General features: G+C 43.9%; 1 protein-coding gene across 4 annotated transcripts in view; it reads right to left on the bottom strand.

Annotated features, from left to right (window-relative positions):
- Window positions 1-9,264: 9,264 nt before the first annotated feature.
- The window catches only part of LOC114664826 (receptor-type tyrosine-protein phosphatase U-like), a 1,094,815-nt gene continuing 1,086,109 nt past the window's right edge, over window positions 9,265-17,970 (bottom strand). For all 4 annotated transcript variants that reach the window (XM_028819112.2, XM_028819113.2, XM_028819114.2 and 1 more), the window contains 3 exons: window positions 16,057-16,214; window positions 14,184-14,319; window positions 9,265-10,658 (listed from right to left, as the gene is read on the bottom strand). In XM_028819112.2, coding sequence (XP_028674945.1) covers window positions 10,596-10,658; window positions 14,184-14,319; window positions 16,057-16,214 — 357 coding nt within the window. In that variant the 3' untranslated portion in view covers window positions 9,265-10,595. The remainder of the gene's footprint in view (window positions 10,659-14,183; window positions 14,320-16,056; window positions 16,215-17,970) is intronic.

Below are 17,970 nucleotides of genomic sequence, written 5' to 3'. Positions count from 1 at the left end.
CACCAGACACCTAGCTGACTTTGAGTTTGCCACCTTCTCTAGGGATATCCATCCATCCATCCATTATCCAACCCGCTGAATCCAAACACAGGGTCACGGGGGTCTGCTGGAGCCAATCCCAGCCAACACAGGGCACAAGGCAGGAACCAATCCCGGGCAGGGTGCCAACCCACTGCAGGACACACACAAACACACCCACACACCAAGCACACACTAGGGCCAATTTAGAATCGCCAATCCACCTAACCTGCATGTCTTTGGACTGTGGGAGGAAACCGGAGCGCCCGGAGGAAACCCACGCAGACACGGGGAGAACATGCAAACTCCACACAGGGAGGACCCGGGAAGCGAACCCAGGTCCCCAGGTCTCCCAACTGCGAGGCAGCAGTGCTACCCACTGCGCCACCGTGCCGCCCCTCTCTAGGGATATAACAGTGATATTCTCAAGTACTCTGTTGTCCATGGAGAATGGCATTCTCTGTTCAGAAACATGAGATAGGACATAGTCATTTGATATGAAAAAAAAGTTTTGATAACTTACTGATTGAAAACTTAGTGATTACCATTATTGACACATGGTGCATTCAACTTATGTTTACGATGGACAAATAAACACGAAAGATTTACATAAGAAAAGTAAGGGTTTGTTTTTTGAGAGAGAAGGGAAAATGTAGAATAAATGAAAAATATTTAAAAATATCTGCACATTCCCACTTCCTGTTAGGTTACTCTGAAAATTAAATCCAAAATGATTTTTTAGATTTGAGAGGTCTGTTGTCCAAACCCTGATACAGAAACTTTTCTGTTTATTGCTTTTTTATAGTTATAGGGGAAAAAAATCAAAAGCCTGTGTTGGCTCCAAATATGTGTTTCTGAGGCCTAAACATAGCTAAGCCAAAAGCTCAAAAGTGGTTAATATTAAGGGGCTGCTTTAACCATACAGGGTCATCTGGATTTTTGTTTCGTCACATACTGTAATAATTAATGTACCAGCTTGCAAAGTCTGACCGTGCTTGGTGGTTTAGTTCTTGAGCTATGAGGCCAGATACAGTGCATCCGGAAAGTATTCACAGCGCATCACTTTCTCCACATTTTGTTATGTTACAGCCTTATTCCAAAATGGATTAAATTCATTTTTTTCCTCAGAATTCTACACACAACACCCCATAATGACAACATGAAAAAAGTTTACTTGAGGTTTTTGCAAATTTATTAAAAATAAAAACATTGAGAAAGCACATGTACATAAGTATTCACAGCCTTTACCATGAAGCTCAAAATTGAGCTCAGGTGCATCCTGTTTCCCCTGATCATCCTTAAGATGTTTCTGCAGCTTAACTGGAGTCCACCTGTGGTAAATTCAGTTGATTGGACCTGATTTGGAAAGGCACACACCTGTCTATAGAAGGTCCCACAGTTGACAGTTCATGTCAGAGCACAAACCAAGCATGAAGTCAAAGGAATTGCCTGTAGACCTCCGAGACGGGCACAAATCTGGGGAAGATTACAGAAAAATTTCTGCTGCTTTGAAGGTCCCAATGAGCACAGTGGCCTCCATCATCCGTAAGTGGAAGAAGTCCGAAACTACCAGGACTCTTCCTAGAGCTGGTCGGCCATCTAAACTGAGCGATCGGGGGAGAAGGGCCTTAGTCAGGGAGGTGACCAAGAACCCGATGGTCACTCTGTCAGAGCTCCAGAGGTCCTCTGTGGAGAGAGGAGAACCTTCCAGAAGGACAACCATCTCTGCAGCAATCCACCAATCAGGCCTGTATGGTAGAGTGGCCAGACGGAAGCCACTCCTTAGTAAAAGGCACATGGCAGCCCACCTGGAGTTTGCCAAAAGGCACCTGAAGGACTCTCAGACCATGAGAAAGAAAATTCTCTGGTCTGATGAGACAAAGATTGAACTCTTTGGTGTGAATGCCAGGCGTCACGTTTGGGGGAAACCAGGCACCGCTCATCACCAGGCCAATACAATCCCTACAGTGAAGCATGGTGGTGGCAGCATCATGCTGTGAGGATGTTTTTCAGTGGCAGGGACTGGGAGACTAGTCAGGATAAAGGGAAAGATGACTGCAGCAATGTACAGAGACATCTTGGATGAAAACCTGCTCCAGAGCGCTCTTGACCTCAGACTGGGGTGACGGTTCATCTTTCAGCAGGACAACGACCCTAAGCACACAGCCAAGATATCAAAGGAGTGGCTTCAGGACAACTCTGTGAATGTCCTTGAGTGGCCCAGCCAGAGCCCAGACTTGAATCCGATTGAACATCTCTGGAGAGATCTTAAAATGGCTGTGCACCGACGCTTCCCATCCAACCTGATGGAGCTTGAGAGGTGCTGCAAAGAGGAATGGGCGAAACTGGCCAAGGATAGATGTGCCAAGCTTGTGGCATCATATTCAAAAAGACTTGAGGCTGTAATTGCTGCCAAAGGGGCATCGACAAAGTATTGAGCAAAGGCTGTGAATACTTATGTACATGGGATTTCTCAGTTTTTTTATTTTTAATAAATTTGCAAAAACCTCAAGTAAACTTTTTTCACGTTGTCATTATGGGGTGTTGTGTGTAGAATTCTGAGGAAAAAAATGAATTGAATCCATTTTGGAATAAGGCTGTAACATAACAAAATGTGGAAAAAGTGATGCGCTGTGAATACTTTCTGGATGCACTGTAAAGTAGACTCCACATCTCCTCAGTAAACTGGCTGTATCTTGGACAGTGTTGATCTTGGATCAAAAACATTTTACAGGGTGTCTCCTGACTAACATGGGTACACCTGCTAATTTTTCCAGGCTTTTTTGAGTCCATGGTGCATATTTGCAAACGTGTGCAGACCTCAGAGCCTACCAAACAGAAAGAGACTTGAATATAAAAGGGTCTGCACTTTGCCAGTGCCACTCAATGTCAGGCTTTTGAGGCTTTTTCTCAGACAGGTGACAAACGCTCTCAGTTGGTTCCACTGGCTGTTTTTTGCCTCCCCTGCCATTACAAGTAGCACCAGACATTTCTCTTTTCCTAAAAATTTAAAAACTTACCTGAATCACAGTCAGCTGTATTATGACATCTCCAGGCAACAATTCTGCTGCATGAACTCCATGAAGAATTATTTAAAAGCTGTAGGATGCTGAACTGTGGGAAGCTTGCAGCTCGAGGGCCAAGGTGAGGGCAAGACGAATACTGAATTGTGAGAGGAGATCATTGTTGATGGGGCAGAGCGCCTGGTGAATACCTGAAGATGGTATGGTAGAGCAGCTGTAGGTCTTCTGGGTTAACTCCTGATGCCTCGTCTTTAATCACAAGTCTAAAGTCGGAGTGTGGAGGGCCAAAGGATCGAATCAGGAGCTCTGAACATAAGAGTGGGAGTAGTGTGTTACATGACAGACTAGTGAGGCAGACATTTCACTGGACAACATGTGGTAAAATGCATTTAGAGGTCTGTGGCCGTGCACAGTTTTAAATGAAGGCCGCGTGCTCAGGCTCCAGTTTGGCTTTGGGGGGTGCACTCTAGTATGCATGAACAGCCTGGGTTATTGGTGAGGGAAATAACGAGTCCACATTCACGTGCAGACATATGCAGTTCTGCCGATTTCCTCATTAACACCCTGGGGTATGTTATCGGGCACCCATCCCTGCTAAAGTATAAAAGGAGTCTGAATGGGACAAAGAGGAGGAAATTAAAGGAGAAATGTGTGACACGGCGTGTTTGGGGGTCCATGGCCAGAATAGAAAGAAAGGCGGATTATTTATGGTTTCAAATCAGTGGTGCTTTGTTTTAACAGCGAATGTGAACATGAAAGCCGAGAGAGTGTGGTGCTAATGGGGCCATTGGCAGGCAGCTAAACTTGTCTGAATTAGTGATCCAGCACACCGTCGCTTGTTAGGGCTGGAGATAAAGAGTCTTGTAAAGGCAGAGTGAGGTCAGTGTGGTCCGCTTCGAATTGGAGAGGGAAAGAGATGGAGGGAGAGATCATGAGAGATGATTGGATGGGGTGTGAAAGGAAAGGAATGGAATGGAGAGGAGACGGAATGAAAGAAGACCTGTCCTGCTGCAGCGAGAGGCAGGAGAGACATTTTTGGACTGTGATTCATTTTGCAGACCTGTGGTGAGGTGGTAGAAAAACAGTCGAAGGGGCCAAGCTCCTGGATGATGGGTGTAGTTGCTGATTGGGAGCAGGATGGACACATTGATTGTTGGAGGAGGGGTTGCAGACTTAAGTGGTACATAATGACGCCATTGACAGTACTGACAGCACAGATTCGCAAGGAAGCTTCCAAGTTAAAAGGCAAAGTATGCGATGGGGCCTGTCGATGGATGGAATGCATGGAAACGCTTTGTGATATTGCTGCTGTCGACCTGGACTAATAACCTTTTGACTGTTTTTATTTGTGTTATTGAGTTATTTAATGGCCATATTGCATGAACTGCTGTATGAATTATTTATTTATTTCGTACTGTGGACACATTTGTTAAAATAAATGCGCACTTTGCTCACTGTGAACTGGATTTCTATGACTCTCGCTCGATGCTGGGCCATCTTTGGTACAAAAACTACTAGGGGGTCAACCTTTCACCTGAGTGTTGGGCATATCCTGGCACAGTGACCCCAGACAAAGTGAAGAACGAGAGAAAGACTGGAGGGTTGAATAGAAGGAACGTGCGGTATTATGGATAGAGTCACTCCTGCTAAGCACCCAAGGAGTGTGAGTGGACTGCTGCTGAAGACGGAGGGATGGCGGTGACGGGCAGAAGCCAATTGAAAGGCTGACTGTGCCCAAAATGGTGTAGCAGAGGAAATGCCTGTTTTGGATGGAGACACAAGAGGCTCATGATTATTTTAATGGATCGATCCCAACTGTGAATTTAACCTTAGATTTTTAACTGTTTGGGTTATTTTTTATTAGTAATTTAACCTTCACTTTTATCACTCTTTTATATTGGATTACATGTTGAAGAAATATATATATATACGTCTACTTGTGGAAGTGTGTGTGTCTGTCCGGTCCGGAAGTGCGAGATGGAGTCGGGGTGAGGGCTCCACCTCCGAGGAAACAGAAAACTAAACGTCTACGCCTGGAAGTGTGTGTGTGTGTGTTTGTCCGGCCTGGTAGTGCAAGGCCACTACAGCATGAAGCTCAGAGAGCTGGCATGGCGGCCCCAAGTTAACAAGTATGAAGAAGAAAGCGACTGTGTAGCCAAAGTAAAACTGCCGAGAAAAGAGAAACTCTTACGCAAGCGAGACGAGCACATTGAAAAAACGGTATCCCTTTTACTTTTCCTCCCGCCGCTAATACACAAGTGAGGCGAGAACATCAGCACAAGGAAACCTAGGAGAGAGACGCCCAGAGTCGTTCCTTTCAATTACTTGACATCTCTAAATTTCAGTTTTTTTTCTGACGATTTCAATACTCTCTAGGACCCCGGGCTTTTTACAGCACAGGCTTACACAGCTAGTTAAGATATAAAGCGCTGAGCACTTGCACGCCTACCTCTTGAAGTGAGTGATGCAGAAATTGAAGAGGGAGAAGTGCTGCTCAGATTAAATCGGCTGAAATCAAGCAGATCACCAGGACCAGATCATATTTATCCTCGAGTTCTTAAGGAGGCTAGCGGGTACATATATAAACCTTTGGTGCACATTTTTAGGAAAACACTGTCCGAAGGACTGGAAATTGACAAATATTATACCAGTATATAAAAAGGGTGACTGCGCCGATCCAAGTAACTATTGGCTAGTAAGCTTAATATGCATCACAGGAGAATTAATGGAAAGAATTATAAAGGATAAGATTGTGCAACACCCAGTAAAACCAGGAGATTTGTTCAACAGTCAGCATGGGCTCAGAAGAGGAAGGTCGTGTTTACCAACATTCTGGAATTCTATGAGGAGCCAACAAAAGGATATGAGCAAAGTGGAGCATATGATATTATTTATCTTAACTTTTACAAATCATTTAATAAGGTGCCACGAGAGGTTGGCCATCAAACTATAAAAAGTGGGAGTTCAGAGTGGGGTGTGTAGATGGGTGGGTTTGGGGGGCTATGCAGAAAAATGATGTCATTCCTAAATGGCTTATACAATATTTTTGGTAATCCCCTTAAATTAATACTGAACGTCTACACTTAAGTCACATAATGATTGCTTTTTTTCCAATCCATTGTGATGGTGTACAGAGCCAAAATGATAAAAATTGTGTCACTGCCCAAATACTTACGGACCTGACTGTGGGTGGATTGGCAGATAATCTCGAATCTGTTGAAGAATTACAGAGGGACTTGGACGACATAGAGGCCTGGGCAGATTTGTGTCAGATAAAATTTAAGTAAATGTAAAGTGTTACATGTAGGAAGTAAAAATGTTAGCTGTGAATACGCAGTGGGTGGTCAGTAAATGGCGATTACACCATACGAGAAGGATTTAGGCATCACAGTGGACACTCTCAACTTTGAGACAGTTTTCAGGAGCCATTAAGAAGGCTAACAGAATGTGAGGTTATATAGCGCCCTGATGTGTGGAGTACAAGTCCAAGGAGGTTCTGCTCGAGCTTTATATTTATAATGCACTGGTGAGGCCTCATCAGGAGTACTGTGTGCAGTTTTGGTCTCCAGGACATAGCAGTGCTAAATAAAGTCCAGAGAAGAGCGGCTGGGCTGATTTTAGGGCTACAGGGGTTGAATTATGAGGCAAGATTAAAAGAGCTGAGCCTTTACAGTTTAAGCAAAACAAAATTAAGAGAAGACCTGACTGAAGAGTTTAAAATTATGAAGGGAATTAGTCCAGTGGATCAAGACTGTTATTTTAAAACAAGTTCATCAAGAACATGGTGTGATGGTGCGGGTCCTGCTCCCTCTTCCTGTTTTGGAAGTCTCCTGACCCCAACACAGTCGGTAACGTAACTGAGTGAGCTTGGCAAATAGGGACAAGACACGCTAAGCAATGGGATGGTGGAAAAGTGTTAAGTGCTTTTATTCAATCCAAAAACCAAAAGCAGTGTCTACAGTGCAGTGCTCAAAATAAATAAATAAATAATCCATTAAAATGTGTGAATGTGGAGGTTAAAAAATTCAAAAACAAACCCATTAAACACATGGTTAAAATACTGGTAGGAACAGTCCTTTTTAAAAACCCGGGGCCTTCTCTTTTATCTGGCGGCTCCTTTGCTTATCACTCATGGGCCTCACAGCAGAGGAGTCGCCCTTTCAGCAGACGCAGCTGACCTTCTGCACGTCCAGTTGCCTTCCGTCCTATGGCTACTTACCGGCTCCCACACTGGACCAAGACTTGGGTCCCCACCGACCAGGGTGCTCACCTCAAAAGCTTCCTTGACCCCTGCTGCCTTCCCGATCTTACACGGCGTTCCGTTCACCTTCCAGGTCGCTGCTGCTTCTCTGAACTGCTCAGCTGGAGCAACCTCTTCCAACTTGCCCCCCACACTGAGTGTCGGCCACACACTCCTCCTTCAGTGGCTCTTCTCCCATCTGCTCACTCACTCCTGCACCGGCTCTTTTCTCCTCCTGCCTCCCTTCACTCTTTTTTCTTTTTCTTTTCCCCCTAACACTCGTGCTTCTCCCTTTTAAAATGGGGACGTGGCACAGGTGAGATGATTAGCAGCTCCTGGCATCAATTACAGCCACGAGTGATTCCGCACCTGTGAAATTAAGTGTGGGACCACCTGCGTGGTGCACGGGAGCCGCTCTCGCCACGTTACTACGCCCCCTTCCTTAAAGCCGCGAGTGTGGCGATTATTTATTTAAAATGGCAATCAGGCGTGGACCTCACTTTACCACACGAGGACACAGCTGGAATAGAAAGTTTTTCTTTACATAGAGGAATCCTACATTCCAGACACATGGAATAAGACACCAAGTAATGCGGTAGACAGTAGGACTTTAGGGAGTTTTAAAACTCGACTTGATGTTATTGTAGAAGAATTAAGCGTTGTAAAGTTTTAATGTGCCCAGCTCATCCTTGGAAATGACTGTCAGTGATCTGGGGTAATAGGAACAGGGCAGCTGTGGTCGCCACAAAGAAAAGCAGGTCAAGATAGGCCCTAGCATTTAGATTTGATCTTGTAAAGCGCTTTAAGTGACGTGCTATGTATGAAAATGTGCTGTAGAAATAAATGGTGATGTTGCTGTTCTCGAGGTGCTTCCCCCTTCGTTTCACTTGCCTTCTGCTGCAGGTTCTCCTGTCTGGGTCTGTTACATGGCTTTGTTTGTTATGCAGCACTCATGGTTAAGGGGTTGGAGATATAAAAGGAGTGTTCCTCAAGCATTTGGATTTTCACTTTGCTATAACCTCTTTCTAGAGCGCCTCTTGTTTCGGTGATCTTACTTATCATGCTGCCATTTTCACCTTCTCTTTGTTTTTGTGATTTCAGAATTGCTCAGTGGTTTTGGCCTAGTTTGAATGCTGACTTTTGTTTTGTGTTTTACACTTCTGTTTATCCATACCTGCTTGAGTTCTGCACTATTCTGTTTTTATGATAACAAACTTACAATGAGTTCCGTATCTGATTATATCTGCTTCTTCAAGAGCTCACCCATATATATGTGTGTAGTGAGCCAGCGTGTGCCTGACACCCCTTGGCACATTTCATCAATTGAAGAAAATCCCTGTCTCGGTTTGGATGAGTGCCAGTGTGTCAGGTTGGTTTAAAAAAAGACATCATGTCAGTCTGACACATTTTTATTTCAGCAGGCAGTTTGCGTTAAATCGACACCATCTATCAAATCAGTGCATTCAAACAGGTCAGCAGGATATAAGAAGTGAGAGATGACATTCTGTGTAGGTGGAGGGACCAGTTAGCGTCCCGACAGCCTTGGATGGTCAGCACACGTTCTCAGTTCAACCCAGGCTTGTGTGGTGTGACGGTCCTCTCCTTTGTTACAGTCTTGAGTAGACATTCACTTGGCTGAAAGTTTAGAGAAGGTGTTTTTTGAAATGTTCGATACACACTGTACACTATGGCTTTCCTTCCCTTGAAAAAGAAAAGGAAACACGAGAAGGAACAGCACAACCATTCAGAAAATGAGTGATCGCACTCCCTTCACGTTATGTACTCCTTCGTGTCCCTGCAGCTCAGACGATAACTAGAAGTGTCAAAACAGACAAAAAGAATATCCAGCCCAACATCAGAGGAGCAGAAAACCAAACTGGCCAAGCCGTCCTTGGGATGGATGAGATCACGTAGGAGACACTGCAGCACAAGTGTTAGTTAGGGTCTTACACTGACAAAAGATTTATAGAAAATGAAAACCCTTTGTTTTTTTTTAATAAATGTTTTGCACAACATTTTTCTAGAGTCACCATCATGAACGTTGCCATTGTGTGTAAGGTTATAGTGAATTTTCTTTGAAATAATGAATCTTGCAGTACACATAACAAGTAGTTTATTTAAAAATTACACAGCTGAAAAACAAACAATCTTGGAAGTGCCAGCCATTCAGCTCTCGCCAACCTTGGACCTTTCCTTTGTTTTGTCCATTTCTGGTCTTCCCCGTGAACCACGTCTTCTCCTTGGTCAGGTACCTCACATTGGACCATCCATCGCTGAGCACTGACTCAAGGATGTATTCATACAAAACCTTTAAGAGCTTTGGTTTGCAAAAGGCGGACTCTGCTATAGTTTCTCCTGTGTTGTTAATCCTCTATAATATCTGGACCACCCCCCGTCTTTACTTCTGTAGCTTAGTTCCATGCAATGCATTTACATAAGAGAAAAACAGAAATGGTGACAAGAGCAGAAGATGGCAGTGAAAGTTCGTTTGTTGTGCTGTTTCCTTTTAATCATTCACTTGACTGACTTCTGTGTGTCTAATTTGCCCACACTGGCATCCCTCAAATGGTGGGGTTCAAGCAACTAAGGGAAGGCACAACTAAATAATAAAAACTCTAAAGCCTGATGAGGATACACACAAGCTTCAAGCTACAGTGGTCTAGAACACAAATGTGATGAGTTTCACACCCTCTTGACTATACAGGTGCTCTGCTCTTGTTATCTTCTGCCTTAGAGCCCATGGGGTCTTAAGTCTGATTTTTGCAATGCCATGCTTTCTTTGTGGGGTCTCCACTTCCGACTATGTTATTCAAGCAGGCTCCTCAGCTGCAGATGGGCACAAATGTATTTCTTTCAGCAGTGACTATTCATTAAACATGGCTTAGAAATCACAGGTAGGCCTGTGGCTGAGATATTCAATAATGTAACCAAAGAGCTACTGTATGCAAAAGAGCAGCTCTTGCAGCAAATATGGCTGATGGGTCACTTAGCAAATGAACCTCTTAGAAATTGGAATGAATTTGCCTGGTCGCATCTTCTGATGTAAAGTTCCAGTTGTTTGTGAACAGGACTCGGTCACAATGAACATCCATTGATCCTTCTTTGGGAAATGTTTGTAAGACATAAGCGTAAGGCCAGTGAAGACCAGCAGAATGCCAGATGGGAAACAATCTGCATTCACTGATGTCTCCCACCAAGTCACTCTTTGTCTTAAATTGCAGTTATGTCTGACACTGAAATTAGGTTGGAAGTTGTCCATCACAATTTACAAAGCTGCTAATTTAGGTTTCTTTGTTGGCAGCTCATACCGTTTGCTATCTGGTATCCAGAGACTCCAGGTACTCCAGGGCAGTGTCATAGCAGAACCGATACTGCTCCTGAAAGAAGACAAAAGACACAAGACACACACACACACGTTATTCAACTGCCATTTTCATGGTGTATCTACGATAGCCAGTTCACCTTCAGATAAGAACTTTGTGTACCTTCTCTGTGCTGTTTAAAAAAACAAACTCACAAAGTTCCTGAAAATCGATATCTTGGCATCTATATGTAAAGGGCTATAAAGAAACGAATATATGATTGATTTCAAAGTATATTGTAGGTGAAAAAGAATCCTCCTCAGTTTTTGCTGAGAAAATCCTTTTTTGAATGATTTAAATATCTTTATTGGGTTAAGGCTGCTTGACATCTTGTGAAGGATTCCAAGTGCTAAAAATGGTGACGGCAGCCATCTTTGAAGGGGGTAGTAGTGAATTGGGTAGGGGGGAGAAAATTAAAAAAAAAAAAAATGTGGTCATCATTCAACCATACAAATAAATAGAAAAAGTTCCAAAATTTCAGAAATTTTTGCAGCAATGACGTTTTAAAAATTGGGTGAATCTTGATGGAATGATCCAATAAGCAAAACAAGACTCCGAGTACTTTACTTATTTACATGAAAGCCCACTTGGAGTTTGCAAAAAGGCAACCAAAGGACTCTCATAATGTGAAAAACAAGATTATCTGGTCTGATGACCCAAGATTGAACTGTTTGTAGCTTCAGTTCTGTGCTTCGCATTTGGTGCATGAAGGAAGTGTGGGATGGGATGAAGATCATCACTGGCTGCAACTCGAATTGGGCTGCCACCATCGAGAGAGATGTGGAGAAAGCAAACCAGATGAACAACTTCTTTAACAGGTTTGACCACCCTAAGACACTCTCACCTCGGAATACTGCACCCTCTACTCATCCTTATGCTAATACCAGCACAGGTGAGAGTCTACCCCACCCACAATTACAGCAGCCCAGGTAAGCAGAGAGCTGAGGAGACTTTGTGCCAGCAAAGCAGCGGGTCCAGATGGAGTATCGCCATGACTACTGAAGGCCTGTGCATTGGAGCTGGGGAGTCCGCTACAGCGCATCTTTAACCTGAGCCTGGAACAGGGGAGAGTCCCGAGGCTTTGGAAAACATCTTGTATCACCCCAATCCCAAAGGTATCACGTCCTAGTGAGCTGAATGACTTCAGGCCTGTCGCCTTGACGTCACATGTGATGAAGACCATGGAGCGGCTGCTGTTTCACCACCTGAGGCCACAGGTCCATCACACCCTCGACCCTCTGCAGTTTGCATACCAGGAGAAGGTGGGAGCGGAGGATGCCATCATCTATATGCTACACTGATCCTCTCCCACTTGGACAGAGGCAGTGGTGCTGTAAGAATTATGTTTCTGGACTTGTCTAGCGCCTTCAACACAATCCAACCTCTGCTCCATAGGGACAAGCTGACAGAGATGGGAGTAGATTCATACCTGGTTGCATGGATTGTGGACAATCTTAAAGACAGGCCTCAGTATGTGCGTCTCGGGAACTGCAGGTCTGACATTGTGGTCAGCAACACAGGAGCGCCGCAGGGGACTGTACTTTCTCCGGTCCAGTTCAGCCTATATACATCGGACTTCCAATATAACTCAGAGTCCTGCCACATGCAAAAGTTCGCTGATGACACTGCTATCATGGGCTGCATCCGGAGTGGGCAGGAGGAGGAGTATAGGAACCTAATCAAGGACTTTGTTAAATGGTGCGACTCAAACCACCTACACCTGAACACCAGCAAAACCATGGAGCTGGTGGTGCATTTTAGGAGGCCCAGGCCCCTCATGGACCCCGTGATCATCAGAGGTGACTGTGTGCAGACCTATAAATACCTGGGAGTGCAGCTGGATGATAAATTGGACTGGACTGCCAATACTGATGCTCTGTGCAAGAGAGGACAGAGCCGACTACACTTCCTTAGAAGGCTGGCGTCTTTCAACGTCTGCAATAAGATGCTGCAGATGTTCAATCAGACGATTGTGGCGAGCGCCCTCTTCTACGTGGTGGTGTGCTGGGGAGGCAGCATAAAGAAGAGAGACGCCTCCCGCCTGGACAAACTGGTGAGCAAGGCAGGCGCTATTGTAGGCACGGAGCGGGACAGTTTGACATCTGTGGCAGAGCGACGGGCGCTGAGCAGGCTCCTGTCAATCATGGAGAATCCACTAAACAGTATCATCTCCAGACAGAGGAGCAGCTTCAGCGACAGACTGCTGTCACCGTCCTGCTCCACTGACAGACTGAGGAGATCATTCCTCCCCCACAATATGCGACTCTTCAATTCCACCCGGGGGGGTAAACGTTTACATTATTCAAAGTTATTGTCTGTCTGTATACCTGCATTGTTATCACTCTTTAATATTTTCTTTATCAGTATGCTATGCTGATGTGAATTTCCCCTTGGGATTAATAAAGTATCTATCTATCTATCTAGCTGGAGAAAACCAGGCACCACTCATCACCTGCGCAATATCATTCCAACAGTGAAGCATGGTGGGAGCAGCACAGGGGACTAGGAGACTAGTCAGGGTCAAGGTGAAAACTTAGCAGCGCAAAAAATAGAGAGAACCTTAATGAAAACCTACTACAGAGCACTATGGACCACAGAGCTGGTTGAAGGTTCACCCTCCAACAAGACAATTTACCCTAAGCACAAAGCAAAGACAACACAGTCATGGTCAAGGGACATCTCTGTGAATGTCCTTGAGCTGCCCAGCTGGAGCCCCAACTTGAACCCACTCGGATAACTCTGTAGAGACCTGGAAGTAGCTGTCCACTGAGGGTCTCCATCCAACCTGACAAAGCTTGAGAAGATCTGCAGAGAAGAATGGCAGAAATTCCCCAGAGATGATGCCAAAGAGAGAAGATGAGTTCAGTACTTAATATTGAAGCAAAAACAAAAAAATGTTCAGCAGTGCAACAATTATATTCAAAATGATATAACCCAAGAATTAAACAGGCAGTCATGTCGTTCAATGTACTTAATTTACTGTATAAACAGTTCCATATATTGGTTTATAATATGCAGGAAAAGAACCAGAGGTGGAGAGGAGAAGTCAATTTCCTTATGCTGTATATCCAGAGGTATTCGATCCTGAGTGGGTAGGGACAAGAGAGGCCTCGGGAATTTCAAAGTTGTTTGGAGCTAGTGAAGATGGCAACCACAAAGTGGAACAGCCCACGTGTTTCGGGACCAACTGTCCCTTCTTTGGGACTATATGACCCATATTTTGTTCTCTTCAAGAAAGACAAGAGGAAAGCACAGTCTTGGGATCTCTAATAGTGTGCCACATGAGCCACCTGTCCTCCCAGTTGTGTCATTCATCTGCACAGATCCTTCTTATAGGATGAGGAGGCCTTCCTGTGATCATACTTATATGACAAAAACATGGAGGCGCCTTATACCCAATGAATCAAGTTACAAGGACTTATACATTTTTTGTATTTCTGAGATTAAATATCTAGGTTATATAGGGGCACTCTTGATAGTACATTCTTTGAAAGTAATTTAATTACAAAAATAAGAGAAAAATGAAAGTGCAGGACCTACCAGTGACTCCACCATATTGGGTTTGGAATTCCGTAATGTTTTCACAGCATAGAAGACATCCACCATATTTTGATACTGAATCATTTCAAGTATCATAGTACAAGCGCAGAAGGTCCCACTCCGTCCTCCACCATTGCTGATAGAAAAAAAGAAACCGTCATTAATACAATCGTCACTTTAAGAACTGTGGAAATATAAGTAATGGTCTCCTGATTAGGCACCAGACCCTCTAGAAGGGCACAGTGTAAATTTTGTGTCAGAGCCTGCTTTTATAAGTATTGTTCTTCATTCCTGGACCTAGACGTACCACTGGTCCTCTAGGTGACCCTGAAAGTGCTGCCTTGCTACTCCTTCTTATGCTTTTATGTTTAATAAGACACAGTAAATGTGCCAGATACATTATTGTAATCTCAAGCAGCACACTTAAAGCAAGTAATGATAGATGATGTCCATAATGTTTGGGACAAAGGCACATTTTCCTTTGATTTTATCCCCTCTGCTCCACAGTTTAAAATTACAAATCAGACAATTCAGATGTGATTGAAGTGCACATTATAGACATTCATTTAAGGGGATTTGCACATATTTCAGTCACACCATATAGAAATGACAACACTTTGTCTACACAGTCCTCCCTGTTCAGGGCACTGTAATGTTTTGAGCAATTGGTGTCACAGGCGTTTGTGATTCCTCAGGTTGGCTTTTAGCTGAATTTACATAAACAACACTCTGCAACATATCAAACCAAAGTAACATAAACTGTGGCTCATGTCGGGTTATGCCCTAGTTGTTTTAAATATAACAGTTATGAATATCACAGTAATGGATTCTGCGTTTATTGTGTTCTGATGTCTTAAGCTTCTCCGATCACAGCTAAGCTGACAAAGCAGGATGGAGTGCAGACAGCTCGGGTCTGTCTCCTTCAGTTAGCTCTGAAGCAGGGAGTGTGCTTGTCTAGGTTTATATGCCTTTTGATGACAAATTAAATCTTTTGTATTTTATGTCTTAGTAAACATTTGTTGAACAAATACCACATAGTCCTGTTTTGGTGATGCTATGATCACGAAAAATGATTACAGCCTGATGTTAAACCCGCATGATGCTCAGTAAGAAGTCTTTCTGCTGTGGCTTATAATTCCTGCTTCATCATTTTGGTCTGGCACATTGTAAATGATTTTGACATTGGACACTATAATTATGAATAGCGTTTTACTTCATTTTTGGGCAATACTAGTTAGGACTGGGCAGTAATGTGTTTTATCTTTAGATGTTGTACTGCATGCACCATCACTCCACGTAAAACCAAACTATTTGCAAACAGTAGAGCTAATGCTACCTGTCCTAATAATTTCCTCTCCTGACCCTCATCACCATCAAGCAGTGTGGCCAGGTCCATATAAGATGCAAATAGTTGTGGACAACCAAATAAAATTGCAGAATTTCCAGATATTGGCTTTTGCATATTTATTTTAATTAAATATCAAATCAAATCAAAAATTCTACATGTTTCCCAGTCCTAATACTAGTACATGAGTCAGAGTACAAAGTCTAATTTATTGTGTATCTCTACTGACGCTATTATGCTGTCAGGATGAAGAGTCAAATCACTCTGTCTGACTGCCCAGCTCTACTACAGCATGTCAAATTTTCATCTCAGCCGAATTTTGTAAACATTTAAATAGAGCGTAACATTTAAATAGAAAAGGCACAACATGTACTACTGCATAGTGTACTGGAAGTGCCTTCTACAGCTGTTATTTGTCTGCTTGGCTACTGATGGAGCAGAAAATCTTTTTAAATGACTGTGCACAACAACCCACTTTATTTCAACCAATTTGGGCAAAATCCATCGACATGGGGTAAAAGTACTTACAGACAGTGGACAATGGTCCTTCCATTGCTGCACTCTCTCTGCCACTTGTCCGTTTGTGACAGCAGATTCAGGAAGGACTTCTTAGAATCTGGAATTTCTCGGTAGGCTGACCATCTCAGGTACTGGAAATGCCGCACCACCAGTTGACCTTCTTGTAACTAGCAGGACAAGAAGACCGATCAGAACAATTATAAACAGATTTACTCAAAATCACAAAAAACAGATTTTAATTGAAATGCAAGAAAAGAAAAATATTAAGTAGCAGAAAAATTGCTACAACTGCATTTTCTTAAGAACATAAGAAATTTGACAAACACGAGAAGACCATTCAGTCCATGAAGCTTGTTTCTTTAGTGTAGATGGAGTACAGGAATCCCAGAAGAGACCGGGAAATATACTTTACCTGTACGGGAGGCCAGAGCAACAACAACAGCATATTGGCTGTCGGAACGGAGAAATAACTTTGTGTCCAGCCGGCAGGAAATAATAGAGGGACCAGCAATAGCCGGGAATTGTGAGTTATTCTCATGTGGGAACCCAGTCGGGATACCTGCAGGGATTCTTGAAAATTGGGAGTGTGGAAGTGCAGCCTTATCAGGGTTTCTACATACTGATAGAGGGTGTTGTTGGGGGAGGACCGCCATACTTTTCTTATGGCCCTGAAGCGTTTCCCAGGGGATATGACGTGGCACCGGAAACACTCCCTGTTCTGGCATAAAAGGGAGCCAACTGCCACACATGGAAGAGTCAGAGTTGGGAGGCAGCGGGCAACACTCAGAAGAGGAGAGAAGGATGAAGAATTGGTGATTTTATTATTCATTTATGTGTGGTGTATTGCTGGGTCTGTGGTTTGGGGCTCTCTGGCTCCTCCTTGTGGTCACAGTAGCTAATAGCTAAACTGTTCCAATATCTCATCCACATTCTTCTGTAAGGTTGTCAAGGTCTCTGCTTCAACTCCATGTCTCAGTACTTTGTTTCAGATTCCCACAACTCAATTAGTGAGGAAGTGCTTCCCAGCTTTTGTCTTAAATGGTCTTCCCGTTTAATTTCTACTGTTGTCGTCCAGTACGTAATTTACCCTTAAGCTGAAAGAATGTTGCTGGATCTAATTTATTGATACCTTTGAGAAATTTGAAGACCTGGAATAAGTCCCCATGCAGTTTCTTCTGTTCCACATTGAACAGGTTTAAGTCCTTAAGTCCTGGGATGCACTTCGTTGGTCTCCTCTTCACAGCTTCAAGTGCTGCTCTGTCTTTCTTGTGGCTTGGTGGCCACAGCTACTCACAATACTCCAGATACAGTATGGTCTCCCTAGTGCATTATATAATCTAAGTCTGCATGACTCCTATAGCTGATTTGCACACAAAAGATTTGTGTAGTGCACTGTAGCATGACCAGGCTTGGAACTTTTTATTTTCTACACATATTATATAGTGGGCGGCACGGTGGCGCAGTGGGTAGCACTGCTGCCTCGCAGTTGGGAGATCTGGGGACCTGGGTTCGATTCCCGGGTCCTCCCTGCGTGGAGTTTGCATGTTCTCCCCGTGTCTGCGTGGGTTTCCTCCGGGTGCTCCGGTTTCCTCCCACAGTCCAAAGACATGCAGGTTAGGTGGATTGGCGATTCTAAATTGGCCCTAGTGTGTGCTTGGTGTGTGGGTGTGTTTGTGTGTGTCCTGCGGTGGGTTGGAACCCTGCCCGGGATTGGTCCCTGCCTTGTGCCCTGTGTTGGCTGGGATTGGCTCCAGCAGACCCCCGTGACCCTGTGTTCGGATTCAGCGGGTTGGAAAATGGATGGATGGTTATATTATATAGTTTACATTTTCATTCTATAGAAGCTGATTTTAGGCCAATCAGTGGTGCAGTAGTAAATGTGTTAAATGGCTCATGGCTCCAAGAGTCCTAGCCTGTTCACCA

This window comes from Erpetoichthys calabaricus, chromosome 14, assembly GCF_900747795.2.
Source record: "Erpetoichthys calabaricus chromosome 14, fErpCal1.3, whole genome shotgun sequence".
NCBI classification, from domain to species: Eukaryota; Metazoa; Chordata; class Cladistia; order Polypteriformes; family Polypteridae; genus Erpetoichthys; species Erpetoichthys calabaricus.
The sequence above is the reverse complement of the archived record's forward strand: the minus strand, read 5'-3'. Positions and strand labels throughout refer to the sequence as shown.